This window comes from Hypanus sabinus, chromosome 10 (assembly GCF_030144855.1).
Source record: "Hypanus sabinus isolate sHypSab1 chromosome 10, sHypSab1.hap1, whole genome shotgun sequence".
NCBI classification, from domain to species: Eukaryota; Metazoa; Chordata; class Chondrichthyes; order Myliobatiformes; family Dasyatidae; genus Hypanus; species Hypanus sabinus.
Genome location: NC_082715.1, coordinates 107623080 through 107650802, shown reverse-complemented (window position 1 = coordinate 107650802; position 27723 = coordinate 107623080). Strand labels below are relative to the sequence as shown.

At 44.4% G+C, this 27723-nt stretch overlaps 2 protein-coding genes across 2 annotated transcripts in view; one reads left to right on the top strand and one right to left on the bottom strand.

Moving 5' to 3' along the window:
* Positions 1 to 27723, bottom strand: part of LOC132401345 (equilibrative nucleoside transporter 1-like) — a 379498-nt gene that overhangs the window by 141600 nt on the left and 210175 nt on the right. The gene's annotated exons all lie outside the window — the stretch shown is intronic.
* Positions 24160 to 27723, top strand: part of LOC132400951 (uncharacterized) — a 64823-nt gene continuing 61259 nt past the window's right edge. Inside the window, exon 1 of the mRNA XM_059982555.1 lies at positions 24160 to 25736. Coding sequence (XP_059838538.1) covers positions 24503 to 25561 — 1059 coding nt within the window. The 5' untranslated portion in view covers positions 24160 to 24502 and the 3' untranslated portion in view covers positions 25562 to 25736. The remainder of the gene's footprint in view (positions 25737 to 27723) is intronic.

Below are 27723 nucleotides of genomic sequence, written 5' to 3'. Positions count from 1 at the left end.
TATTTATTAAGGATTTGGATGTAAATATAAGAGGTATAATTAGTAAGTTTGTGGATGGCTTGGGGGTCATTGGAGTTGTGGCAAATGAGAGAGATTGTCTAAGACTACAGCAGGATATAAATCAGATATAAAGTTGGGAGAGTGTTGGCAGGTGGAATTTAATCCTGACAAGTGTGACGTGATGCATTTTGGTAAGTCAATCAAGGGCAGGATGTCTAAAATTAAAAACAGAAAGTGCTGGAAATACTCAGTAGCCAGGCTCCACATGTGTATTTAATATTTAAGTGAGGTGAATGAGAGCTTCCGAGAGTCAGAGTTGACCATGGACATGGCATCCTAGCTGTCTAAATACGCAAGCCTGGGCAGTATGATATGCAGAGCAAGCTGTTGCCTGTGTAGCAAGCTCCCCCTCTCCATGCATCTGATGAGCCCAATGGAATGGCAGAGACCAATGCAGTTTGATATTAGCAGCATCACAGGAGTTGACAGTCAACACTGAACTCAATGTAGGACTGCTCTAGAGTTTCCATCTTCAGATTCTTCCCTCTAGGTTTACTCCCGAAGCCTTCCCCATGAGTGGGTGTAGCCGCAAGGCAGCGGAGGCTTGAGATCAGAGTTTTCCTTCTCCTAGATGAGTTGCCATCTGCAGCTGATGAGCCCCACCTGCCCAAAGTGAGGTTTTAAGGTGCCAGTAACCCACCTTTACCCCTTCTCCTGCCAGTAGAAACGATTCCACTGGGCTTACTAGCTAAGCAACATATGTGAAGGTGGGAGCTGGACTTGGTTGTCAGAGGCTATTTGAGGCACACGCCAGTTGGAAGCATTTAATAGGTAGTGAATGGGAGCTTGTCCTCATTAGCACCGCTGGCTATAACAACCTTAAGGAGCCCAAGTGTTTGAGTAATCTTGTACATATCGTGCCTATAAGAAGTATTCATCCCCTTTAAAGTTTTCATGTTTTAATGTTTTACAACATTGAATCCAGTGGATTTAATTTGGCTTTTTTTTACATTGATCAACAGAGAAAGACTCTTTCATGTCAAAGTGAAAACAGATCTCTACAAAGTTATCTAAATTAATTACCAATATAAAACACAAACTAATTGCTTGCAATAGTATTCACCCCCTTTAACATGACAAACCAAATCATCACTGGTGCAGTCAATTGGTTTTAGATTCACATAATTGGTTAACTGGAGACAACCTGTGTGCAGTCAAGGTGTTTCAATTGAGTGTAGTAAAATAAATGTAGTATTTGGAAGGGAAAACTGTGGGTGAGTTAGTACCCTGGTAAAAAATACACCATAAAGATGAAAGAACACTCAAAGTAGCTCTTCAAAAAGGTTATTGAAAAGCACCAGTCAGGAGATGGATTCAAGAACATTTCCAAGTCACTGAATATCCCTTGGAGTACAGTTAAGTCAATCATCAAGAAATGGAAAAAATATGGCACAGCTGTAAATCTGCCTGGAGCAGGCCGTCTTCAAAAACTGAGTGACCCTGCAAGAAGTGGATAAGTGAAGGAAGTCACAAAGAGACTTGTGACAACTCTGGAGGAGTTACAAACTTCAGTGACTGAGGTGGGAGAGACTGCGCATAGAAAGCTGTTGCCTGGGTGCTTTGCCAGTTACTGCTTTATGGGAGAGTGGCAAAGAGAAAGCCACTGTTCAAAAGACTGTCAAGAAATCTCAGCTAGAGTTTGCCTGAAGGCATGTGGGAGACTCTGAAGTCAGCTGGAAGAAGGTTCTATGGTCTGATGAAATCAAAATTGTGCTTTCTAGCCATCAGGCTGAATGCTATGTTTGGCATAAGCCAAGCACCTCATATCATCAAAAACACACCTTCCCTACAGTGAAGCATGGTGGTGGCTACATTATGCTATGGGGATGCTTCACTGCAACAGGCCCTGGAAGGCTTGTGAAGGTACAGGATAAAGTGAAAACCTCAAAATACAGGGAAATCCTGGAGGAAAACCTGATGCAGTCTGCAAGAAAACTGTGACTTGGGAGAAGATTTGTTTTCCAGCAAGACAATGACCCCAAGCATAAAGCCACAGGAATGGCTTAAAAACAACAAAGTTAAATTAATGTCCTGGATTGGCCAAGTCAGAACCCAGAGCTCAATCCAACTGAGAATTTGTGGCTGGATTGAAAAGGGCTGTTCACGCACAATCCCCATGCAATCTGACAGAGCTTGAGCAGTTTTGTAAAGAAGAATGGGGGGAAATGGCAGTGTCCAGATCTGCAAAGCTGATGGAGACCTGTCCACACAGACCCAAGGCTGTGATTGCTGCCAAAGTTACATCTACTAAATACTGACTTGAAGAGGGTGAGTAATTATGCAATCACTTATTTTGTTTTAATAATTGGAATAAATTCAGACCAATTTGTAAAAATTTGTTTTCACTTTGACATGAAAGTTTTTTCTGTTGATCGGTGTCAAAAAAAGCCAAATTGAATCCACTGTGGTTCAATGTTGTAAAACAATAAAACACGAAAACTTCCAAGGAGGTGAATCCTATTATTGGCACTGTATATTGGTTGATTGAACATTCTTGTTATTAAACTAATTCATTATGGGTTATTTGTATAAGTACATGAATTGCATACATCATCACACTACCATGTGATACGTGGGCACCTCACACAAAGAAAACACAAAGTTAGACCCACATTTCAGACTTCCGTACCTTCTTTAAAATTAGTTTAATGTTTTGAAGTTACAAAACGTAACATTGGCGATGAAGTATTTTTAAAATGAACCTGAGACGGCTACCAACCTATTAAAATGGAGTGAAACATTTGAACTAAAAAAAATTGCAGTGAGGAACAGTCAAAGTTTAAAAGAAACAGCCCAGCACATGCAGAGATGGTGGAGAGGAAATGAAAAGCAGTGCAGAGGTCTTCTTCAGAAGGGAAGACAAGATTGTGTTTAAGATAAAAGGTCGTAAAGTGGAAGAGCTCATACGTTCACAAAGAGAGAGTGCCGGGTGATAATAATTATTTAAAAGAAACAGAAATGTATATCGGAAAGATTGACATGTTTGATTACACAACAGATAATTGAATTTTATATACTGAGCAAATTGAACAATATTTTAAAGCTAATGAAATAACCAATGAGAAACAAGTACCAATTTTGCTAACTGCATTGAGTTTAAAGTTATACCGTTTACTTTTGTAATGCCTGTGCCCAACTCTGAGGGGCCGAAGGGTCCAAAGTAGCCCCCTCCTTTTTGAGAATCGCACGATCGCTATTAATTCAGGTCAGGAGACCCAGGAAATGAGAGAGAGATGTTTGGAATGTCCTGGCCCTCAGCGATACAAAGCCACGGAAAATGGCCATTGTCTCTTGGAGACAGAATTGTGTATCGAGTACTGTACTTCATGGAAGCCCTCAGGGAATGATCAGAGGGGGGTTGGTGGAGGGATTGCATCATCCCAATCTGATTGACATCTGAGACCCTGTGAGTCAGGATAAAAGGGGGTCTGGGGAACAGCCCCTTGAGACGCACCAGAAGAAACGCTAGAAATCCTGTAACAGCGTAATAGCGACTGCCGGTGAAAGCCCACGTGCGTCCTTTTCCATTTGCCTCGGAATTGGTGGGTCTTGCCACGGAAGCACGGCTTTAGCTAAAACAAAGGAGAAATCAGCCCCAACGACTCTCGAAGGATTGACATCATAAAAGGAATGGGCAAGTTTTAAACTCTCTCTCTTGACTCCAACCAAAGGCTGTAGCCTGCGTGAACTTGAGTGACCTTTATATTTCCAACGGACAATACATTGTCCCCTAGACAACGACAGAGCTATTTCTTAGTGATTATTATTATACCCGCGCTTTTAGACTTAGTAGTGACAACGTATGTTATCTGTATGTTTGCATTGATAGTCTTTTTGTGTATTTTTATCAATAAATATTGTTAAAAATAGTACCATCAGACTTCAACGGACCTCTGTATCTTTGCTGGTAAGTGACCCAGTTACGGGGTATGTAACACTTTGAAGTTTAACTGCTCCAACCAAAGTTTTGCTGATATTATCAAAGTAATACAGGAACATTACATTGTTAATTGCAGAATGCCTTAGTTTTCATAAGCAGAATCAAAAAGAAGAGGAGGCCATTTCAACGTATGTGGCTGAATAGAAGGGATTATCTAAACATTGTCATTTCAGTAATGGGCTTAATGATGCACTGAGATCATCTAATTTATGGAATCTTAAAAGAAAGCATTCGAAAACAGATCCTAACTGAAGCATAATTCACATTCAAAGGAGCAATAGAAGTTGCTGTTTCAATGGAAAAACCAGCCAGAGACGCAACTGAGTTGCAGCCCGGAATGAAAGGGAGCCTGAGCAATGTCGCAACATCTAAACAGAGAGCAGTCTGGCTGAGCAAATTGTTACCGTTGTGGCAGGGTCTCACAGATACCAGACTGATGCAGGTTTAAAGATGAAACTTGCAGAAAATGCAACAAAGTAGGAAACATACAAAGCGCATGTTGGTCAGACAAAAATAAATGTTGTGCTCAGGGAAGAGAAAAGCTAAAAAGTCAATTTGCAGTTTCAAAAAGAGCACTAAAACTACATACTGTTGATAAAAAATCTGATAAAGTTGAGAATGATACCAGACTGTGAAGCCTTGAGATTTATGTGTGAAAATTAACTATAGACAAGCAATATGGCTTGCACCCAAAGTGAATGGCAAATTAATTAAAATGGAATTGGACACTGGCTCAGCTGTTTCAGCCATTTCACAAAATGAGTTTGAATGGCATTTCAAAGATACCAAACTGAAGCCTGCTGATATCCAACTAAGAACTTATACTGGAGAAAAGTTAACTCCTGTGGGAACAGTGAAATACAACAAGCCACATTGAACTTTTTTATGGTAAAAATAGAAGGACCAGAATTGTGACTGTGTACTTGGCTGAGGCAAATACAACTTGAATGGAGATTCATCCACGATTTGTATGCCACATGCCCTGCAATGAAGCCAATTAAAAGTGAATTAAGAAAGGTCCTGGGTGATGTGACAACTATCTCCATGCCAAACACAATGAACTGTGGCCCAACAGAAGACAAACATGCATGGTTCCAAACTGTGCCTCAAGTAGGAAAGCATGTTGGAGCCAGGAAGGGTCATTCTGCTCTGACGAAAGCTGTGATCTGACTACTACAGTTTTTATTGGCAACATATCTGAGAAAGCTTCTGATATTAATCAGGCAGCTACTTGTGAAACGTGGCTTGGCTTTAAGCTGGAAGAGAGTTAAAGGAACCTCAGTACAGTTGCAAGCACTTGACTTTGTGAATGTAAAGAACCAGAATTTACTCTGCATGCGTTAAGGTAATCACTTGAATTTCAAGTGGGAGACAAAAAGCTCCTTGTAAAAGTAGATCCAAAGCCCAGGTGGATGAATGGAAGGGCAAAAGTAAAGAAATCAATGGATTTAAAGCATGAAAATAGAGGATTCATCAGATAATGTTGTGGATGCAGAAACCACGGGGAGAGATCAGATTGTAAAGAGGGCAATAGAAAGAGAACTAAGAGAAAACTCCAAGGAGCTAAATGCACCTTCCCAAGATCAAGATGTACAAACTATAAAAAGAAAAAGGAAGAAGACAGATGTCCAAATCTGTCAGAACCTCTTCCTTCTGTCTCCGAGTCAACTCCTACAACCACCATTGAGGTCCCAGAATCTGAGATTGTTTCACAGCCACAAGTCTCACCGACCAATCAGAGCGACCTCCCTTGTCAGGAAAGACATTATTCCACAAGAGTAGGAGATCCTCCACTGTGATTAAATCTTTAGGCCTGATTGGGACAATTTAAAAATTTACTATGCTGTGGATGCCTGCTTATAGTAGTTGTATTACATAGTATACTGTGTATATAGTTGAGATGCATTCTCTATTGAGCTGGAGTTTGTAGCTAATTCATTGCGGGTTATTTGTATAAATAAGTGAATTCCATACATTATCACACTACCGTGTGATACGTGAGCAGACTCACTTACAGTAATCCCGAAGTAAGATCTGCATTTCATTCTCCCGTGTCTTTTAAATCAGGTTAATGTTTACAAAGCCATGGAAGGATATGGACGTAATGTGGACAAGTGGGGTGAGTGTGGATCAGCAAGAAGCTCGGCATGGATACGATGGACAGACGGGTCCACTTCTGTGCTGGACAACTCCATGATGTATAGATTATGGAAGTAGCAACATATGGGCCAGAAGGTTGGGACTACTGGTGGCTGTTCCTGGTGTGTTTAGGAAAAAACTCTTCATTAATGATTTGCTGGTCTTGGCTCTGGGAAATAAATGAGACACCAAAGAACAACTACCAGTGGGAAAACATCTAGAAAACAGTGATCAAAATATTGTAATTGTCGGAGTAGCTACGGAAGAGGACAGTCAACTTGCAAAAGGGCTAATTTCAACAGAATGAAAACAGATGCCTCAGTAAATTAAAAACAAAGCCTGGAAATCAAATCTATAGTTAAACTATAATTTAAGGCTACTGTCAGGGTTCATTCCCATGAAAAAGAGGGCTGTGAAATTAACACCTGAACTCTGACAATGACTGGAAGATTTAGATTGATGATCCATCTCCTCCCTCGCTTGACGCTCCCACCATCACGGAAGCCAGAATTCAGCCATTTCTTTCACTCCTTGTGATATTAAGAAAGTGCTAAGTGCCCAGGGCAGAGCAAAGGCTGTAGGACCAGACAGCATCTTAGCTGCAGTGCTGAGGATCTGTGCTCCAAAACTAGCTGTGCCTCTCGTGAAGCTGTTGCAACACTGGCATCTTCCAGACAAATTACTTGGGTGTGTCCTGTTCACAATAAGCAGGGCAAATCCAGTAAAACTGGTTACTGTCCAAAAAGTCCACCCTAAACCATTTACAAAGTGATGGAGGTTGTCGGTGGTACCTTCTCGCCAATAACCTCCTGTCTGATGTCCAGTTTCGGGATTTACAGATCCCGTCAGTCCAAGCGTGGACCAAAGATCTGGATTCTAGAGGAGAGGTGAGAGCCATTGTCCTTGATGTCAGTGCAGCGTTTGAGAGAGGCATCAAGGAGTCCTGGTAAACCTGAGGTCAATGGGAATAGAAAACGTTCAGATGGTTGAGGTAATACCTCAAGAAAGGAAGTTGGCTGTGGTTGTCAGAGGTCATCATCCCAGCCTCAGTCACCATCAGCTGCTTCCTTCCACTATTAAGTCAGAAGTGGACATGTTTGCTGATAATTCACCATCAGACCATAAGATATATGAGCAGAATTAGGTCATTTGGCCCATTAATTCTGCACCACCATTTCATCTCAGCCCCAGTCTCCTGCCTCCTCTCTGTAACCTTTCATACCATGACCAATCAAGATTCTGTCACCTTCTGCCTTGAATATATGTAGGCTTGGCCTTCACAATTGCCTGTGGCAATGAATTCCATAGATTTATCACTCTCTGGCTAAAGAAATTTCTTCTCATCTCCTTTCTAAAAGGATGCCTTTCTATTCGAAGGCTGTGTCCTCTGGTCTTAGACTCTCCAACCAGGGGAAACATCCTCTCCACATCCACTCCATCCAGGCCTTTCACCATTTGATAGGTTTCACTGAGGTCACCCCTCATTCTTCTGAATTCCAATGAGTATAAGCCCAGAGCCTTCAGATGTTCTTCATATGACAAGCTATTTAACCCTGGAATCATTTTTGTGAGCCTCTTTCGAGCCCTCTCAAGTGTCAGCACACCTTTTCTAAGATAGCCCAACACTGCTCACGATACTTCTGGTGAGGCTTCACCAGTGCTTTATGAATTCTCAACATTACATCCTTGCTTTTACATTCTGGTGCACCGGAAATGAAAGCTAACGTTGCATTTGTCTTCCTTACCACTGACTCAACCTGCAAACTAACCTTTAGGGAATCCTGCAAAGGACTCCCAAGTCACTTAGTGCCTAGGATTTTTGTATTTTCTTTCCATTTAGAAAATAGTCAGTCCTTTGACTTCTTCTACCAAAGTGCATGACCATACACTTCCCAACACTGTATTCCATCTGCCACTTTTTGCCCATTTTCCTTGTCTAAGTCCTTCTGTAGCCTCTCTTACTACCTCAAAATTACTTGCCCCTCTCCCTATCTTCATATCGTCCACAACTTTGCCACAATGCCATCAATTTCATCATCCAAGTCATTGACGTATAATGTAAACAGAATCAATCCCAACACAGACCCCTGTGGAACATCACTAGTCACCGGCAGCCAGTCAGAAAAGGCTCTCTTTATTTCCACTCTTTGCCTCCTGCCAATCAGCCACTGCTTTATCTATACTATTATCTTTTCTGTAATACCATGGGCCTTGTAGCTTGTTAAGCAGCCTCATGTGTGACACTTGGTCAAAGGCCTTCTGAAAATCCAAATACACAACAGCCCCAATTCTTATTTGTCTATCCTGCTTGCTACTTCTTAAAAGAAATCCAACAGATTCATCAGGCAAAATTTTCCCTTGAAAACCAAGCTGACTATGGCCTATTTTATCATGTGCCTTCAAATACCCCAAAACCACATCCTTAACGATTGACTACAACATCTTCTCAACCACTGAGGTCAGACTAACTGGCCTATAGTTTCCTTTTTTTAATGTCTCTCACCTTTCTTGAAGAGTGGCGTGACATTTGCAATTATCTAGTCTTCTGGAACCATTCCAGAATCTGGTGATTCTTAAAAGATCATTTCTAAAGCCTCCACAATCCCTTCACCCACCTCTTTCAGAACCCTGGAGTATACACCATCTGGTCCAGGTGAATTATTTACTTTCAGTTTCCCAAGAACCTTTTCCTTAGTACTGGCAACTTCACAGACTTCTGACCCCTGACTCTCGACTTCCACCAGACTGCTAGTGTATTCTTCAGTGAAGACTGATGCAAAATACTTATTCAGTTCGTCTGCCACTTTATTGTCTCCAATTACTACCTCTCTGACATTGTGTTCCAACGGTCCAATATTCACTCTTGCCTCTCTTTTACACTTTATGTATCTGAAGAAACTTTAGGTATCCTCTTTAATATTACCGGCTAGCTTACTTTTGTATTCCAACCTTGCCATCTTAATGATTATTTTAGTTGCCTTCTGCTGGTATTTAAAAGTTTCTCAATCCTCTAACTTCACACTGGGCTTTGCTCTTATAATATGCCGTCTCTTTGGCTTTTGTATTGGCTTTGACTTATCCTGTTAGCCGTTGTTGTCATCTTGTCTTTAGAGTATTTCTTCCTCTTTGGGATGTGTATATCCTGTGCCTTTTGAATTACTTCCAGAAATTCCAGCCCATGTTTCTTTGCCATCATCCCTGCCAGTGTTCTTTTCCAATCAATTCTGGCCAACTCCTCTCTCATGCTTCTGTAATTTCCTTTACTCCACTGTAATAGATACATCTGACTTTAGCTTCTCCTTCTCAAATTTCAGGGTGGACTTGCTCAAATTGTGATCACTTTCCCCTAAGGGCACTTCTACCTTAAACTCTCTAATCAATTCTGGTTCATTGCACAACACTAATCCAGAATAGCTGATCCCCTGGTGGGCTCAACCATGAGCTGCTCTAAAAAGCCATCTCGTAGGCATTCCAGAAATTCCCTCTTGGAATCCAGCACCAGCCTGATTTTCCCGATCTTCCTGCATGTTGAAGTCCTGTATGACTACTGTAACATTGCCCTTTTGGCATGCATCTTCTACCTCCCATTGTAATTTATAAGACACATTATTACTACTCTTTAGGGGTCTGTATACATCTCCCATCAGGGTCCTTTTAACCTTTGAAATTTCTTAGCTCTACCCACAATGATTCAACACGTTTTGACCCTACGACACCTCTTCCTAATGATTTGCTTTCAATTTTACCGACAGTCATGCTACCCCCTCTGCCTACCTAATATCCAGGTCTCTACCTGGATACTACCTGGATATTAGTTGCCAGTAATGTAAAAAAAAATGTTAATGAGATGTGATCATTCCATTTTTTGTCCATCCCTAATTGACCTTGAACTGGGACTGTTTTGAAGGACAGTTAAGAGTCAACCTTATTGGGAAAGGATTGCATTTAGTCAGACTAGATAAAAAACCCATTTTTTTCCTAAAAGTCCTGAAGGACATAATTAAAGCAGATGGGCTGTGTTAGCAATTTGGGAGGCTTGTGATCACTTTTGCTTTTTGTTGTAAATATTTGCTGGATAAGAACTTTGCTGGGTGCTCTAGCATTAATTTTCTTTCCCCAAAGTGCATCCGAGAAACCTGATGTGAGTCTCTTCCTTGCAATGCTCCAGTAAGTGTGGAAGATCTCCCACAGTTGTGTTGAGTGATGCAGAATTTTACTTGCCTATTAGAATGCACATTGTTCTCTTTCCAAAGCAGATGGGTGTGACTTGGATTAGGTGAGTTTGTAGGTAAGTGGAATTGGAATTGGTGTTTTATGTGTGGATGGAAGGAGTTATTTGGGCTTTAGTTCAAGGAGGAAGCATGGGGTCTTTAGATAATCCCATGATTAGTAAAATGATGATCAAGAACAATTGTCTCTCGACGCAGGAGCTGAGTCAAAAGTCAGAAAATTGTAATCTCAAAGGGGCTTCAGAGATTTCATAGATGTCAGTGGTAAAGGACTGGATTTGGGAAGGAAGGCTGTAATGGCAGAAAATAAGGTGGAGAGGAAGGTGCTGGGTGGGGGCATAAACTCTGGAAAGAAGGTTATGTGAGTAGAATAAAGATGATAGGTGGAGAATAATACAGAACAATGGTTATTTACTATTGTGGGGGAATAGTGTTCTTAAAAATGAGAAGTGTGTAGTGAGGGAGTTTAAATGCTGTTTCATATCAATGTGCCCGGCAGAACTGTTTCTACTGACAGGAGAAGGGGTGAAGGTGGGTCCTGGCACCTTAAAACCAGTGCTTCGGGTAGATGGAGCTTGTCAACCTGGGAAGGCAGTCCATCTAAGAGAGGGAAAACTCTGATTTCAAACCTGCGCTGCCTTGTGGCCATACCCCTTCATGGGAAAGGCTATGGGAGTAAACCCTGAGGACAAATCTGGAGCTGGAGTCCCTAAGGCAGTCCAATGTTATCTTCAACCTCGTTCTGACAACTCCAGCAACATCACTGGTGCCAAGCTGTCTCAGCCCTTGCCCTTCCCTTGGATAACATCAGTGGAGTGGAGAGGAAAGACTTGCTGCATGGGCAACTGCCAGTCTTCCATACAACCTTGCCCAGGCCTGCACCCTGGAGATTGCAAGACTTTCCAGGCGCAGATCCATGGTCTCGGGAGACTAACGGATGCCATCAAATCACATCACAAGGAATAAAGCCCTTTCCTGGCCAATCTCTTCCTATAACTCGGAGCCTCTCATCTTGACAATGTCTTCCTAAATCTTTTCTGTACTACTTTGAGTTTAATTGCGTCTTTCCGAGAGCAGGCTGACCAAGACCACGGATAGAACCACAGAAAACCTACAGCACAATACAGGCCCTTTGGCCCACAAAGCTGTGCCAAACGTGTATGTACTTTAGAAATTACTAGGCTTACCCATAGCCCTCTATTTTTCTACTCCATGAGTCTTCTAAAAGACCCCTGTTGCTCGGCCAGTCAGGAGAAAATCCAGGAGCTCGCAGCAGGAGGAGGAATGTGCCGAGACTAGGCTCTGGGGAAGCACCTTGTTGAGTTCACACAGACCATGTGAGCAGGGAGCCCTCTGCACACTGAAAGTCATCTGCTCCCTGCCATCGGTTAGAGTCAAACCTTGACACACGCTGTTTGCTTTCTGTTTTGATATAGCGGTGTTTAATCTTTAACCCGAAGCTAATACGCAGCTGTGAGGAGTATCAGTGCTGGTGACTCTGACTCCGCTTCAGCTCCAGACCTCCTGGGCAGCATGCTGAAGACAGAGATCTGTAGGGAAAATGGGAAGTCCGAAAGTCCTTTATCAACACTCCCCCCATCTCCAGACCTCTTGAGCAAATGATACTGGAGGGACAAGAGGAGAGAAGGAGGTGGTGGTGGAGTAAAGAGGAAGAGAGAGGCAAGAAGACGAGCCGTGGAGGGACTGGGGGGAGGAGGAAAGCAGAAGGGAGGCAATAGGAGGTGGAAGAACAGAAGACAGGGAAAGTAGAGGGCAGGAGCTGGAGGTTGGGAAGGAAGGAATTGAAATTTGTTGATTATTGTCACATGTGAAAATATTTTGTTTGAGTGCCATGTAGACAGATCATCTGTACATTGTGGCGATGAAAGGAAAACAGAATGTAGAAAATAGTGTTGCAGTTGCAGGGACAGTCCAGTGTAGATAAAGAAGCCAGCATTGCCATGAGGGAGTTTGGGACATCACGAGTTCATCTTCTGTGCATTGCTTCTGTGTAACGTCCGGTGATGCTCTACACCCTTTCCTGGGTGACGGCAAAAACAGGCTGTCAGGAATTTGGAAATGAAATTGCACAGGGCCTGATGGGAACTAATTCACAGTGGAAGGAGCTGGCTGATGGGATGGGACAGATTGTTGTTCTCTCATGCCTGTAGAGTGTCACCTCTCATGTCTCCTCCGTCCTCTCTCACATGTTCCCTATCCTCTTGCACTCTCCCCTCAATATAATTTCTCACATGCCTCAGTCTTTTTGCTCAGATGACTCTGACTTCTGTTTCCCTGCATGTTCTGTTTCGTAAACCTTAATGTTCAAAGGTTCATTTATTATCACAGTATACAACTCTGAAATTCTTCTTCTCCAGATAGTCACAAAACCAAAAAGGAAAAGAAAGCCAGCACGATTACCAACCCCAAATCCCTCCTCCCCACTCAAAAGTGAACGAAAATTAAACAGGCACATCAACACCAAAATCCTCCTCCTCCATACGCAAAAAAACTAGAAAGATCGGGCAAAAAACACAATACAAAAAAAACTCATAAAACTGAAAAACAAAGTCTACAGTCCAAGTCCACATCCAAAATGCAGAAAACCTGTGCAACATTCTCCCTCTCTGTAGCAGGGTGATCCCCCAGTGATTAAAGGGCAGGCAGCCAGAATTTCAATCTCCCTCATCGCTTTAATTGGTGAACAATGGAAGCTTTCATTGGCTAAATGGAGTCCAACTTTGGCTCACAGCCTTCTCGCCTCAAGGTTTCTGCCTCCCGGAATCCCCTCGGAGACTGCAGAGCACAGAAGCACCCAAACGGTCTCCAAACTGCAACTCCCACAATCACAAACATAAAAGACATAAAAGAAGTGAAATATATGGTTTCATGATCTATCCAGAAGATGTTGGCTGAAGGAGCGTTGGACGCAAATGCCATGTTGGTCAACAGTCCTCACTTGCACGGCTCCCTCAGTGGAAGCCTCCCTCTGCATTCCCTCTTGAATTCTATCCTCACTTTCCTTTCTTCTATGCCTCCCTCATTGTCCTTGCTTACACAACTTCCCTGGTAGCCTCTCGCACTCCTATTCAGTGTTCCTTCTCCCGGTGTCCTCTCTCATGCTCTGCTATCCCTTTAATTTAATTATTCTCAGAATCAGGGATGTTCTGTCCAAAGCTGGTATTTCTCCCTCACCCCTAGCTGCCCCTGGAGAGTCTCACTTGGGAATGGGACAAACACAGGAGCCTGACCAGGTAGGGGTAGCAGATTTGTTAGCTGCAGGTTTTTTTTTTACAAACATTCAGAAATTTCTCTATCTCTGTCACTGACATTTCGTTCTGGAACTTTTCGCCTTCCCCAAATGTTGAGTTGATATTTGAACTTGTGAGTCTCCATCTCATCCTGACCTTATTTTTACCATCTTAGCTTAACAATGCTTTACTCTTCTCTGGAACACTTCCCAACATCAGTGTTGCATCCCTCACCTCATGGGTCCATTTCTTTCAGCATCAGCCATTTCAAGTAGAAAACAGCGTGTAGTGAACAGAACTTGCTCAATTTCTAGAGCAATGTCTGACTAATCTTCACTGGAACTTGGTGACTGAGCAGTTGAAATGGGATAGAGATTGCAGGGAGCAGAGTGCAGGTTGTTAATCATGTTTCTAAAGTCTTGAGCAACCAGGAAGGTGATTTCAGAGCTGCCCAGCCTAGACACTTGTTCAATCATCTCCACCAACTCTCCAAAAGAAGAGGACCTTACAGGTAGGATGGACTTTAAATGACTAACATGATCTGCCCTCTGAGTGTACGATAGAACATTGTAATGGGAGGTTTACTCTCTGAAGAACATTTTTCATTCTTTTCCACCAGCAGCCAGCATATTGATCGAGCAGAGGTGCTCTTAGTCTCTCAGCCAATCAGCACTGTCCCCAGATAAAGGAGTGCGTGATAAAGGGAGCTTTACCCTTTTTAATTCAGTCCCACTCAGTTCTGCATACTCGCTGAAGTCAGGCACTCTGATTTCTTAGTCTTCTTGTCAATCCTTTTTAAAAAAGTTACCAGTCTGCCCAGTATTATCCCAGCCCCAGAAGTAAGAGGCAGGTCAATAAATAAGGAGCCTTACTGTGTGTTTTTCCTCTAAGCTGTGCTGACAATGCCCTGGGAGTGTGTGATGTGAGAGTGCAGAGTAAGTTTTATTCTGCCTAGAATCTTTGTTTTTCTATGTCTGAAAAGTTCAGTATTGTTGTTATTCCAGAATATTCCTTTAAGCAGTAACACTCCTCCTAATACACATATTCATTACTTGGAGATTTAACACAATTTCAGATCCCAAATTACATCTTTGCTCAAACTTTGGAGACAGTATCAGAGAGAGTCAGTAACAGATGCTGCTTTAAACTTCCATGAACAGACCACATTTTACCCAGTGTTAACCCAATGTCTCCTTGGAATTTAATTTAAAACATCAAAAGATGGCCAGCTTCTCTGGTCTGAGTCCTTCTTTAGCCAATGTTCATAGATGTTTGTCAAAGATCCCCACGATCCGGTTCATGACATTGTCTCTCAGCTACCAGCAGGCAGGAGGTACGGAAGCCTGGAGTCCCACACCACCAGATTCAGGAACAGCTTATTCCCTTTAACCATTTAGTTCTGGAACCAACTGGTACAACACTCATCACCAAAGTCTAGCAACTCTATGACCACTTTGATCACTTTGCACTAAAATGGGCTTTGTTTTTTTTCTTTTTAATGGTCTTTTCTTGTAAAAACAAATTATATATAATTCATGTTTCGCTATGTGCCTGCAATGTGCTGCAAGTAAGATTTTCATTGTACCTGTGTATTCATGTGCATATGAAAATTAACTTGACTTGACATTGACAGAACAGGCTATTCAGCCCACGATGTCTATGCTGAACATGATGCTAAATTAAACTAACTCTCTCCTGTCTCTATTCCCTGCATACCATTCTATTTCCTGCATGTTCATGCACCATCCAAAAGCTTTTTTTAAAATTCCACTTTCATATCTGTTTACACCTGTACCCCTGGCAGCCTTTTACAGGCTCCTACTATCTGTGTATGAAACCTGCCTCACAACACTGATTTTGTCACCTTAAGTGCGTGCCCTCTATTTTCTGATTTTTGTCCTTTCTCCCCTGGGATAAAGACCCTGACCACCTACCCGAACTCTGCTTCTCATAATTTTATCAAACTCTATCATGTCTCTCTGACGATTCTGAGAACAATCTATGTATGTCCAATCTCAGTCTTTCTGACCAAGATCCATTTTCTCAGTGGAAGTGCTATTAGATTCTGGGATTTAAATCCAAGGTTCTTTTAGAAGTCAGGAAAGAGGCACAAAACTTGTTGCCTCATGATTATTTTATTAAGATTTGATAGAAAAAAGTAAAGTTGAACAGACAGTGATCAAGAAAGCTCAGATTAAAGATGCCATCTAGCATGGAACAACTATTCTTATACTACAGAGGTAAGAAAAATTCCGTTCAAATCTATAGATAAGAATTGACCAATTAGAGATCACATTCAATACTGTGGTACCAGGTATAGCCACTAGAGGAATATTAAACTTGCATATAAGAATTACTTAAATACAAGCAAATAATTAATTGAAAAAAAGTTAATGAGCTTTCCTGGCATACATGATGAATAAACTCTTAGGCTTCCAGCTGGGTACAGATATGGATTTTTAACTGACATTTCATTGGCAAACGCTGCCATCTTCATTATGAATGATAGCTGGGCACGTTCAGACTGGTGGTGTTTTTACCCCTGTAATCCATCCCTCCTGACTGCTTTTGTGCCACACCAATGGTTTTTGGGGCTATCCAGTGAAGGAAGCCAAAGAAATAAAACTAGAGGATAAGAATTTTAACAAAGACCAAGGTCTTGCTCTAATTAGGAACTGGAATTCAACTGTAAACAAAGTGGGATGGCAGCAACCTGATTTTATGAGGACTAACCAAACAGTACAAGTGAAAGCCCAAGAAGAGTTTATCGTAGATAATTAATTGTTAATTGTTAAACTTCAAAGAAAAATACAATTAAATAGTTGATCCAACAGTGCCTACAGTAAAATGCTACCTGAAGTTGTCTATACACCTTTGCTTTGAAGAAGCACTAGTTATAATACATTAGAGATCAGCTGACAGAATGCTAATCCAATCTAAACAGTAATCTTTACCATTTAGCAATCAGATTGTGCACTTTCACAATACAGAGAGTAGTCAATAGACAATAGACAATAGGTGCAGAAGTAGACCATTCAGCCCTTCGAGCCTGCACAGCCATTTTGAGATCATGGCTGATCGTCTACTATCAATACCCGGTTCCTGCCTTGTCCCCATATCCCTTGGTTCCCCTATCCATAAGATACCTATCTAGCTCCTTCTTGAAAGCATCCAGAGAATTGGCCTCCACTACCTTCCGAGGCAGTGCATTCCAGACCCCCACAACTCTCTGGGAGAAGAAGTTTTTCCTTAACTCTGTCCTAAATGACCTACCCCTTGTTCTCAAACCATGCCCTCTGGTACTGGACTCTCCCAGCATCTGGAACATATTTCCTGCCTCTATCTTGTCCAATCCCTTAATAATCTTATATGTTGCAATCAGATCCCCTCTCATTCTGCTTAATTCCAACGTGTACAAGCCCAGTCTCTCTAACCTCTCTGCATAAGACTGCATAAGTCCGGACATCCCAGGAATTAACCTCGTGAATCTACGCTGCACTTCCTCTACAGCCAGGATGTCCTTCCTTAACCCTGGAGACCAAAACTGTACACAATACTCCAGGTGTGGTCTCACCAGGGCCCTGTACAAATGCAAAAGGATTTCCTTGCTCTTGTACTCAATTCCCTCTGTAATAAAGGCGAACATTCCATTAGTCTTCTTCACTGCCTGCTGCACTTGCTCATTCACCTTCAGTGACTGATGAACAAGGACTCCTAGATCTCTTTGTATTTCTCCCTTACCTATCTCTACACCATTCAGATAATAATCTGCCTTCCTGTTCTTACTCCCAAAGTGGATAACCTCACACTTATTCACATTAAACGTCATCTGCCAAGTATCTGCCCACTCACTCAGCCTATCCAAGTCACCCTGAATTCTCCTAACATCTTCATCACATGTCACACTGCCACCCAGCTTAGTATCATCAGCAAACTTGCTGATGTTATTCTCAATGCCTTCATCTAAATCATTTATGTAAATTGTAAACAGCTGTGGTTCCAATACCGAGCCCCGTGGCACCCCACTAGTCACCACCTGACATTCGGAGAAACACCCATTCACCGCTACCCTTTGCTTTCTATCTGCCAACCAGTTTTCTATCCATGTCAATATCTTCCCTCCAATGCCATGAGCTCTGATTTTACCCACCAATCTCCTATGTGGGACCTTATCAAATGCCTTCTGAAAATCGAGGTACACTACATCCACTGGATCTCCCTTGTCTAACTTCCTGGTTACATCCTCGAAAAACTCCAATAGATTAGTCAAGCATGATTTACCCTTGGTAAATCCATGCTGGCTCGGCCCAATCCTATCACTGCTATCTAGATATGCCACTATTTCATCCTTAATAATGGACTCTAGCATCTTCCCCATTACTGATGTTAGGCTGACAGGTCGATAGTTCTCTGTTTTCTCTCTCCCTCCTTTCTTAAAAAGTGGGATAACATTAGCCATTCTCCAATCCTCAGGAACTGATCCTGAATCTAAGGAACATTGGAAAATGATTACCAATGCATCCGCAATTTCCAGGGCCACCTCCTTTAGTACCCTAGGATGCAGACCATCTGGACGTGGGGATTTGTCAGCCTTCAGTCCCATCAGTCTACTCATCACCATTTCCTTCCTAATGTCAATCTGTTTCATTTCCTCTGTTACCCTATGTCCTCGGCCCATCCATACATCTGGGAGATTGCTTGTGTCTTCCCTAGTGAAGACAGATCTAAAGTACTTACTAAATTCTTCTGACATTTCTCTGTTTCCCGTAACAATTTCACCCAATTCATTCTTCAAGGGCCCAACATTGTTCTTAACTATCTTCTTTCTCTTCACATACCTAAAAAAAGCTTTTGCTATCCTCCTTTATATTCCTTGCTAGCTTGCGTTCGTACCTCATTTTTTCTCCCCGTATTGTCTTTTTAGTTAAGTTCTGTTGTTCCTTAAAAACTTCCCAATCATCTGTCCTCCCACTCACTTTAGCTCTATCATATTTCCTTTTTTTTAAAATGCTATTCAATCTCTGACTTCCTTTGTCAATCACTCTGGCCCGTTTCCCCCCTTTGAATCCTTCCTTCTCTGGGGGATGAACTGATTTTGCACCTTGTGCATTATTCCCAAGAATACCTGCCATTGCTGTTCCACTGTCTTTTCTGCTAGGATATCCATCCAGTCAACTTTGGCCAGCTCCTCCCTCATGGCTCCATAGTTTCCCCTGTTCAACTGCAACACTGACACCTCCGATCTGCCCTTATCCTTCTCAAATTGCAGATAAAAACTGGACAATCATAATGAAACCATGTACTTAATGTATTTTAAGCCAATAAAACTGAAGTTCCTTCAATAAAAATGCAACAAAAAGAATAGTCATTCATCCAGGCATCCAATAACAGCCAGCCGTGTCAACCGTTTCTCCTTTGGAGGCAGAATTGGAACTGAATTTACATGGTAAGGGAACCTATTCTCTCCTGCAACAAATAGTTCCCCACTAGGTTTAGCAGGAGGGCGAAAGACAAACCACTGCTGCTAACTTCAACTATTGTTCCAAGTGGAATCACTTGTTATCCATGGTAACGGCAGTGAAGTCAATGAAGAATATCTTCATCCTTAAGTTCAAGTTTATTGTCACTCAACTGTAAATATGTATACAACGAAATGAAACAACTTTCCTCAGATGAATGTGCAAAATGTAGTACATATATCACATAACAATATTAACACAATAATGTTATTAGAGAGGAAAGCTTCCTCTGCCCCCTTGTTGCACATGCTGTCTCTTTCTGAAATAGCCACTGTGCAAACACATGTGACTACACTCAGAATAGATCCACTCTGTGTACAGGCCTTCTACAATAATGAGAAGAAAGAACACAAGGAACATCTCACCAATGAAGCAGATTTTGTTGAGACAGGATATAGCCTGAATACATCACCATGAATGTGCCTTCACCCATCGAATGCTGGAGGGACTCAGCAGTTCTGGCAGCATGGTGTCACGAAGCATGAAAACAGACCCTTGGTCCACGTCAACCAGGATTCCTCATCCAAGCTAATTTAACTTGCCAGTGTCTGACCTATAATGTTCTAAATCTTTCCAATTCACGTGTCTGTTCAAATGTAGTTTGTAAGTTGTAATTGTACCTGCCTCAACCACTTCCATTAGCAGCTGATTCCACATACTCTAGATACCCCCTTTTGAGTAAAAGTTATGTCCTTCAACTTCCTCTTAAATCTTTCCCCTCTCACTTTAAACCTATGTCCTTTAATTTTTGATGCCCCAACTTTGGGAAAAAGACTGAGTGAATTCAGCTTATTAATACCCTTCATTATTCCATACACCGCAATAAAATCACCTCTCAATAAGGAGCCCTAGCCTGTCCAATCTCTTCCTACAACTCAGTCCTCAAGCCCCGACAATGTCCTTGTAAACCTTTATTACACTCTTTCCAGTTTAATAATATCGTTCCAAAACTGAACAATGGTCCCAGTATGAGCCCCTGAGAAACAACACAGGTCACGGGGCTCCAGCATCGATGGACGGTCAACAGTCAGAGTTGAGACCCTTAATCTGGACTGCTAGCTCGAGATGAAGGATCTTGACACAAAATATTGACTGCCAAGTTCCCTCCATAGATACTGCCTCACCCAGAGTTCCTCAACCGTTTTGTGTTTTACTCTAGATTCCAGCATCTGTACAATCCTGTGTATCTCACAGAGGGATCAGAAGTGGAGAGAGTGAGCAATTTCAAGTTTCCGGGTGTCCATATCTCTGAGGACCTAACCTGGACACAACATACTGATGCAGCTATAAAGAAGGCAAGACAGTGGCTATATTCCATTGGGACTTTGAAGAGATTTGGGTTGTCAACTAAAACACTTGAAAACTTCTACAAGTGTACTGTGGAGGGCATTCTGATTGGCTACATCACCATCTGGTATGGGGGGGGCACTACACAAGATTGAAGTAAGTTGCAGAAACTTGTAGAATTAGTCAGCTCTATCACGGGTACCAGCCTCTGTAGTATCCAAGGTATCTCCAAGGAGCGGTGCCTGAGGAAGACAGCATCCATCGTTAAGGATCCCCACCACCCAGGACATGTCCTCTTGTCAGGTAGGAGCTACAGAAGCCTGTAGGCACACACTCAACGATTCAGGAACAGCTTCTTCCCCTCTGCCATCTGATTTCTAAATGGACATTGAACCATGAACACAACCTCACTACTCTTTATTTCTGTTAATTTTGCACTACTTAAACTATTTAATAGACATATAAATACTTATTGTAACTCAATTATTTTCACTATATTTATTTATCATGTTTTTCATTGTGCGGCTGCTGTAAAGTTAACAAATTTCACGACATATGCTGGTGATATTAAATCTGATTCTGATCTCTATTTTTATATTCCTCTCTCAGCCTTAATTTCTTCTTCCTGATGGCACGGTAGATAGAGCTGCTCCTCACAGATGTTGAGACCCAGATTTGAAGCTGACTTCCAGCAACGTCTATGTGAACTTTGCATTTTCTCTCATTTACTCTGGGTGCCTCGGTTTCCTCTCACACCCCAAACATACGTAGGTTACCCACTGTAAACTTCCCCTATGTGGCAGGAAGGTCATGGGGAGAACAAAATGGATTCAGATTTTAGATTAGATTCAATGTTATTGTCATTGTGCTGAGTACAGATACAGAGCCAATGAAATGCAGTTAGCATCTGACCAGAAATGCAAAGAATAGTGTTATTTACAAAATAACTGCAAATAAAAAGTGCTACAGCATACAAATATAAAAGTACTGAGACAGTACAATATGGGTGCAATACAGCTTAGTGCCGTGATGTGAGGTTCAGCAGGGTCACAGTCTCAGGGAAGAAGGTCCTCCTGTGCCTGCTGGTGTGGGAGTGGAGGCTCCTTTAGCGCCTACCGGATGGGAGGAGAGTAAAGAGTCCATGGTTAGGGTGAGATGAGTCCTTGATAACGCTTTTCACTCTGCCCAGGCAGCGTTTATTATTAAAGATTGTATTTATTATTAGCAGACTCACTGAAGAGCCGAGCACCGTATTATTACCCATGCTGTGAATGTCACGTTGTTGATGCCGTGTGCATGCGATGCTGCAGCAAGCAATTGTTGTCATTGCACCTGTGCATACACATACTTGTGCCTATGACAATAAACTTGACTTAACCTTGCAAATAAGTGAAGTATAGAGAGGTTAATATTGTGCATTACCAGGTGTGAGACCAATGGGCATACTGCTCGTTATTGAAAAGAAGCTGGAGTTTAGAAACAGGGGAGTTTAGTAACAATTGCACAGGGTTTTAGTGAGGCCACTCCTAGACTACTGCTTATAGTTTTGGTAAGAATATATTAAACATTTTTCTCACAACAGGTGGTGAACTACATATACCTGTCTGGACACGCCCCTCTGCTGACTGCTCCTGTGGCTCCTCCCACAGACCCCGGTATAAAGGCAATTGGAGGCACTGCTCCTCCCTCAGTCTCCAGGATGTTGTGTGGTGGTCTCTTGCAGCTAATAAAAGCCTATCGCTCGCCTCCCGTCTCCGAGAGTTATTGATGGTGCTTCACTCTGTATCTCAGGAATTTGTTTTTTTCAATGGTGGTGGAGGCTGGATCATTAGATATATTTAAGGTGGAGGGAAACGGATTTCTGAAAGATAAGGAATAGAGAATTGTGGAGGACTGGCATAAAGGAGTTGAGGCCTGGGGAACATCTGTCGTGATCATATTGAATGGCAGGGCAGGTTTGGGGGGCCAGGCAATCTAGTCAGACGCCCGTTTTCTTGTCTCTATCATGCACATGTAGCATAATCCTTTTATGACGCGCATTGGAATTGTGGAGATTAATCCAAACTAGAAAATAACCACAGTGAAAGAATTGAAGATAGAAGAACAGTGAATTCTGCAGCTGTGATTTTGTTTCACTTAAGGGATGTGATTGCCCTTCCACGGTGAGGTGTCACAGTTCTAGCGGCACGGACCTACCCAGCACACTGACAGGGAAGGAGCTCCAGGACTTTGACCCAGTAATGGTGAAGGATGGTGAGGGGCTTGGAGGTAACCTGCAGGTGATGTTCCCCAGACTGTTGCTGCCCTTATGCTTCTGACTGTTAGAAGTGGCAGGTGTGGTTGGAGTTCATGGACTCTGGTACAGTTTAACCTGTAGATGGGTCAGATTGCTCCTCCTGTGGGTCAAATTGCTCCTCCTGTGGGCCAGTGAATGATTGTGGACAGGGTGCTTGTCAAACGCCTGCTCCTCCTGTGGGCCAGTGAACGATTGTGGACAGGGTGCTTGTCAAACGCCTGCTCCTCCTGTGGGCCAGTGAATGATTGTGGACAGGGTGCCTGTCAAACACCTGCTCCTCCTGTGGGCCAGTGAATGATTGTGGACAGGGTGCTTGTCAAACGCCTGCTCCTCCTGTGGGCCAGTGAATGATTGTGGACAGGGTGCCTGTCAAACGCCTGCTCCTCCTGTGGGCCAGTGAATGATTGTGGACAGGGTGCCTGTCAAACGCCTGCTCCTCCTGTGGGCCAGTGAATGATTGTGGACAGGGTGCCTGTCAAACGCCTGCTCCTCCTGTGGGCCAGTGAACGATTGTGGACAGGGTGCCTGTCAAACGCCTGCTCCTCCTGTGGGCCAGTGAATGATTGTGGACAGGGTGCCTGTCAAACGCCTGCTCTGTCCTCTGGGAGTGGGGTGGGGGGGGAGGGGTTGACTTTCTTAGATGTTGGTTCTGTTACCATCCAGACAAGTTAAGTGTATTGTTACTCTCCTGGCTTAAGCCTTGTAGATGGTGGACAGGCTTTGCAGAGTTAGGCAGTGACAGTCTGTTCGGTAGTGTCAGTGTGAGTAAGTGAATTGGTCTCACGAAGTTTCATGTGAAGATGGAACATGGAAATGATGATGTGAAAGTGAAACCTAGATGTCTATGTTAAAAAGGGCAGCATGAACTTGTAAGATACACAGCTGTCACCGTCTGTCAGGCGGCGAGAGACGCAAAAGGACATAGAGACAGCAGAAGACGAGGAATGTCGAGCAGGGGACAAGGTGAGAAAAGAGGGAGAGGGAGGCTTGGGGTGAACACAGAGCAGGACAGAGATAAAAGAGCTAAGGTTAAAAATGGAGTGTGACAGAGGGAGGGAAGGGGAGTGAGAGCAACAGAAATGGAGGCTGGGCAGAAAGGTCAGGAAAGAGACGGAGAGGGGCAGGAGAGTGAGAGGAGGGGGAAGGGAAAATGGGAGGGAGGGAAAGAGGGGAAAGGGAGAAAGAAAGAGGGGGAGAGGCAGGCTCAGTGGGAAAGGGACAGGGTGAGAGGGAAGAGTGGCTGAGGAACAGGAAAATGTGTGGTGTATGTGGGGGGGGGGGGTGGAAGAGGTAGGCATCCAAAGAGCTCTCAGGCTATAGTGAAGTTATTATAACCATTTATGTTGTGGGATCCCATTAACTGCTTAATCTTCAGTGTTGTGCAGTTCACAGCTGCATTCTTTGCTGAATCCAGAGCAGCAGGGGGAGTGGGATGTTTCTGAGGCCATGATGGTGGTGGTGGTGGGATCTCCTGTACTCCTAACTGTCTCAGCTCTCCACCGCTCTATCTCATTCCTTGCTCCTTCCTGGCTGAATCTCCCTGGTGCACTCATTAGTTCAGGGATTCCCCATTATTAGCCGAGGGTCTGTGGACCTAGGGTTGGGAACTCCATGTGCCAATGGAGTGGTGTTGGTGAGGAATGCAGACCCCACCTGGAAGCACAATTACCTTCTTGCTCACCGTAACTGATTCTTGCTCTCACCTCAGATTTTTATTAATTAGCAAGATTTAAACATCCTTAGGGCAAAACCAGAAAGGTACGAGATGAAGGCAGCTAGCCATGGAAGTTGGATGTCCCAGCATTCCTTGGTGCGATGAAACCCCTGTATTAAAGCTGCACAGCTTGAAGCTGGTTGTCACAGCCAGCAGTGACCTCATGACCGTCAGACCTTGTGCCCCTCATTCGCCCCTTTCACCCTTGTTTTCCTCCCCCATTCTTCCCCCTCCCCTCCCCATCCGTTCTCTTGCTCTCTCCCTTTTGCCTCCATATTCTCCTCCCCTCAATTCTACCCACTCTTCCCTTCCATTCTCGCCAGTCTTTGCCTCCCCAACCTGCTCCATGCTTGGCTCCCTATCCTCTGCCTCTCCCCCACCATCCCAACCTTTGGTTCTCCCCCTCTCTCTCCATCGCCTTCTCAACCCTCAGCTTTCACCACTCCCTACCTTCCTCCCCCTCAACTCATCCCTGCTCCTCATTGCCTTCACCCTCTCACCCCAATCCCTCCTGTCTCTCTCCCTCTGCCTTCTTCTCCCTCTCCTGTCCCCATCAACTCCCCCGTTGTCACCCTCACCCCTTCAGCCCTCTCGTGTCTCCCCTGCCTTCAGCCCCTCTCTCCTTGCCTGTCTTCACCCCCTCCATCTCCGTTCACCTCCTCTCACACCTGGCTTCTCCCCTCTGTCAGCTCCCCCTCTCAATTTAATCTCGTTTATCCCAGCTCCGTTGTCCCCACTGACCTCCCTCAATTCTCCCCTTATCCCTCACTCCTCTTCCCCTCTGTTCTTCCATATTCACCCATCTTCTCATTTCTCCCCTTCCCTCTTTAATTCTCCCACTTCATCTCTCCACTCGCTCGGCAACCTTCCCCTCCACCCGTCTATCTCCCTTTTCCTCAACACTCCCCCTCCTGTTCTCCCTCTCCTTTACATTCTTTGCCCTCTCCCCTTAACCCCTCCCTTACCCCTCACTTTGACCCGTCTCCCCTTTCCACCATGTCCCCACCTCTTATTTTCCCCTCCCATTTCTCGCCCTCTCTCCCCCTCCCGCTTTGGCGGCCGGTCTGTGCTGGGTGTCCCGGCAGCTCGGCTCCAGCCAATGCGGCTGAGAGTGTGGTGGGTGTGAACTCGGGCCTCGCACAGCCCAGGGGCCTCCTGCCTCCATTCAATCTGCGAGCATGTGAAGGTTATTATTTCACTCCTACATTCACCACCAATTAGTGCAGCAACGTGACCGCAGCGCCGATCGAAGCGGCTCCTCTTTCCGCCAGCGCCGCTGTTGACAACTGACTGCCCGGCAGGTTAGAGAAGCGATGCAAACCGCGGCTGGGCTGCTGCTGGATACCGGGACGCAGGCGATCCGTGTCAAACTGTGCCGCAGAACCAGCGGCTAAGTGTGCAGGGAACTGAACTGGCGGGCGGGGGAGGTTGGCGTTTGGTACAGTGACTGTACAGGCAGCAGCATCATCCTGTGTCCGAAACTGGGAGTGTGTGATGGAGATTCACCCTGTGTGTGACCCTGGGAGTGTGTGATGGAGATTCACCCTGTGTGTGACCCTGGGAGTGTGTGATAGAGATTCACCCTGTGTCTGACCCTGGGAGTGTGTGATGGAGATTCACCCTGTGAGTGACCCTGAGAGTGTGTGATAGAGATTCACTCTGTGTGTGACCTGGGAGTGTGTGATGGAGATTCACCCTGTGTCTGACCTGAGAGTGTGTGATGGAGATTCACCCTGTGTGTGACCCTGGGAGTGTGTGATGGAGATTCACCCTGTGTGTGACCCTGGGAGTGTGTGATGGAGATTCACCCTGTGTGTGACCCTGGGAGTGTGTGATGGAGATTCACCCTGTGTGTGACCCTGGGAGTGTGTGATGGAGATTCACTCTGTGTGTGACCCTGGGAGTGTGTGATGGAGATTCACTCTGTGTGTGACCTGGGAGTGTGTGATGGAGATTCACTCTGTGTGTGACCTGGGAGTGTGTGATGGAGATTCACTCTGTGTGTGACCCTGGGAGTGTGTGATGGAGATTCACTCTGTGTGTGACCCTGGGAGTGTGTGATGGAGATTCACCCTGTGTGTGACCCTGGGAGTGTGTGATGGAGATTCACTCTGTGTGTGACCCTGGGAGTGTGTGATGGAGATTCACCCTGTGTGTGACCTGAGAGTGTGTGATGGAGATTCACCCTGTGTGTGACCTGAGAGTGTGTGATGGAGATTCACTCTGTGTGTGACCCTGGGAGTGTGTGATGGAGATTCACTCTGTGTGTGACCCTGGGAGTGTGTGATGGAGATTCACCCTGTGTGTGACCTGAGAGTGTGTGATGGAGATTCACCCTATGTGTGACCTGGGAGTGTGTGATGGAGATTCACCCTGTGTGTGACCCTGGGAGTGTGTGATGGAGATTCACCCTGTGTCTGACCTGAGAGTGTGTGATGGAGATTCACCCTGTGTCTGACCCTGGGAGTGTGTGATGGAGATTCACTCTGTGTGTGACCCTGGGAGTGTGTGATGGAGATTCACCCTGTGTGTGACCCTGGGAGTGTGTGATGGAGATTCACCCTGTGTCTGACTCTGGGAGTGTGTGATGGAGATTCACCCTGTGTGTGACCCTGGGAGTGTGTGATGGAGATTCACTCTGTGTGTGACCCTGGGAGTGTGTGATGGAGATTCACCCTGTGTCTGACCTGAGAGTGTGTGATGGAGATTCACCCTGTGTGTGACCCTGGGAGTGTGTGATGGAGATTCACCCTGTGTGTGACCCTGGGAGTGTGTGATGGAGATTCACTCTGTGTGTGACCCTGGGAGTGTGTGATGGAGATTCACCCTGTGTCTGACCCTGGGAGTGTGTGATGGAGATTCACTCTGTGTGTGACCCTGGGAGTGTGTGATGGAGATTCACCCTGTGTGTGACCCTGGGAGTGTGTGATGGAGATTCACTCTGTGTGTGACCCTGGGAGTGTGTGATGGAGATTCACCCTGTGTGTGACCCTGGGAGTGTGTGATGGAGATTCACCCTGTGTGTGACCCTGGGAGTGTGTGATGGAGATTCACTCTGTGTCTGACCCTGGGAGAGTGTGATGGAGATTCACTCTGTGTGTGACCCTGGGAGTGTGTGATGGAGATTCACTCTGTGTGTGACCCTGGGAGTGTGTGATGGAGAATCACTCTGTGTGTGACCCTGGGAGTGTGTGATGGAGATTCACTCTGTGTGTGACCCTGGGAGTGTGTGATGGAGATTCACTCTGTGTGTGACCCTGGGAGTGTGTGATGAAGATTCACTCTGTG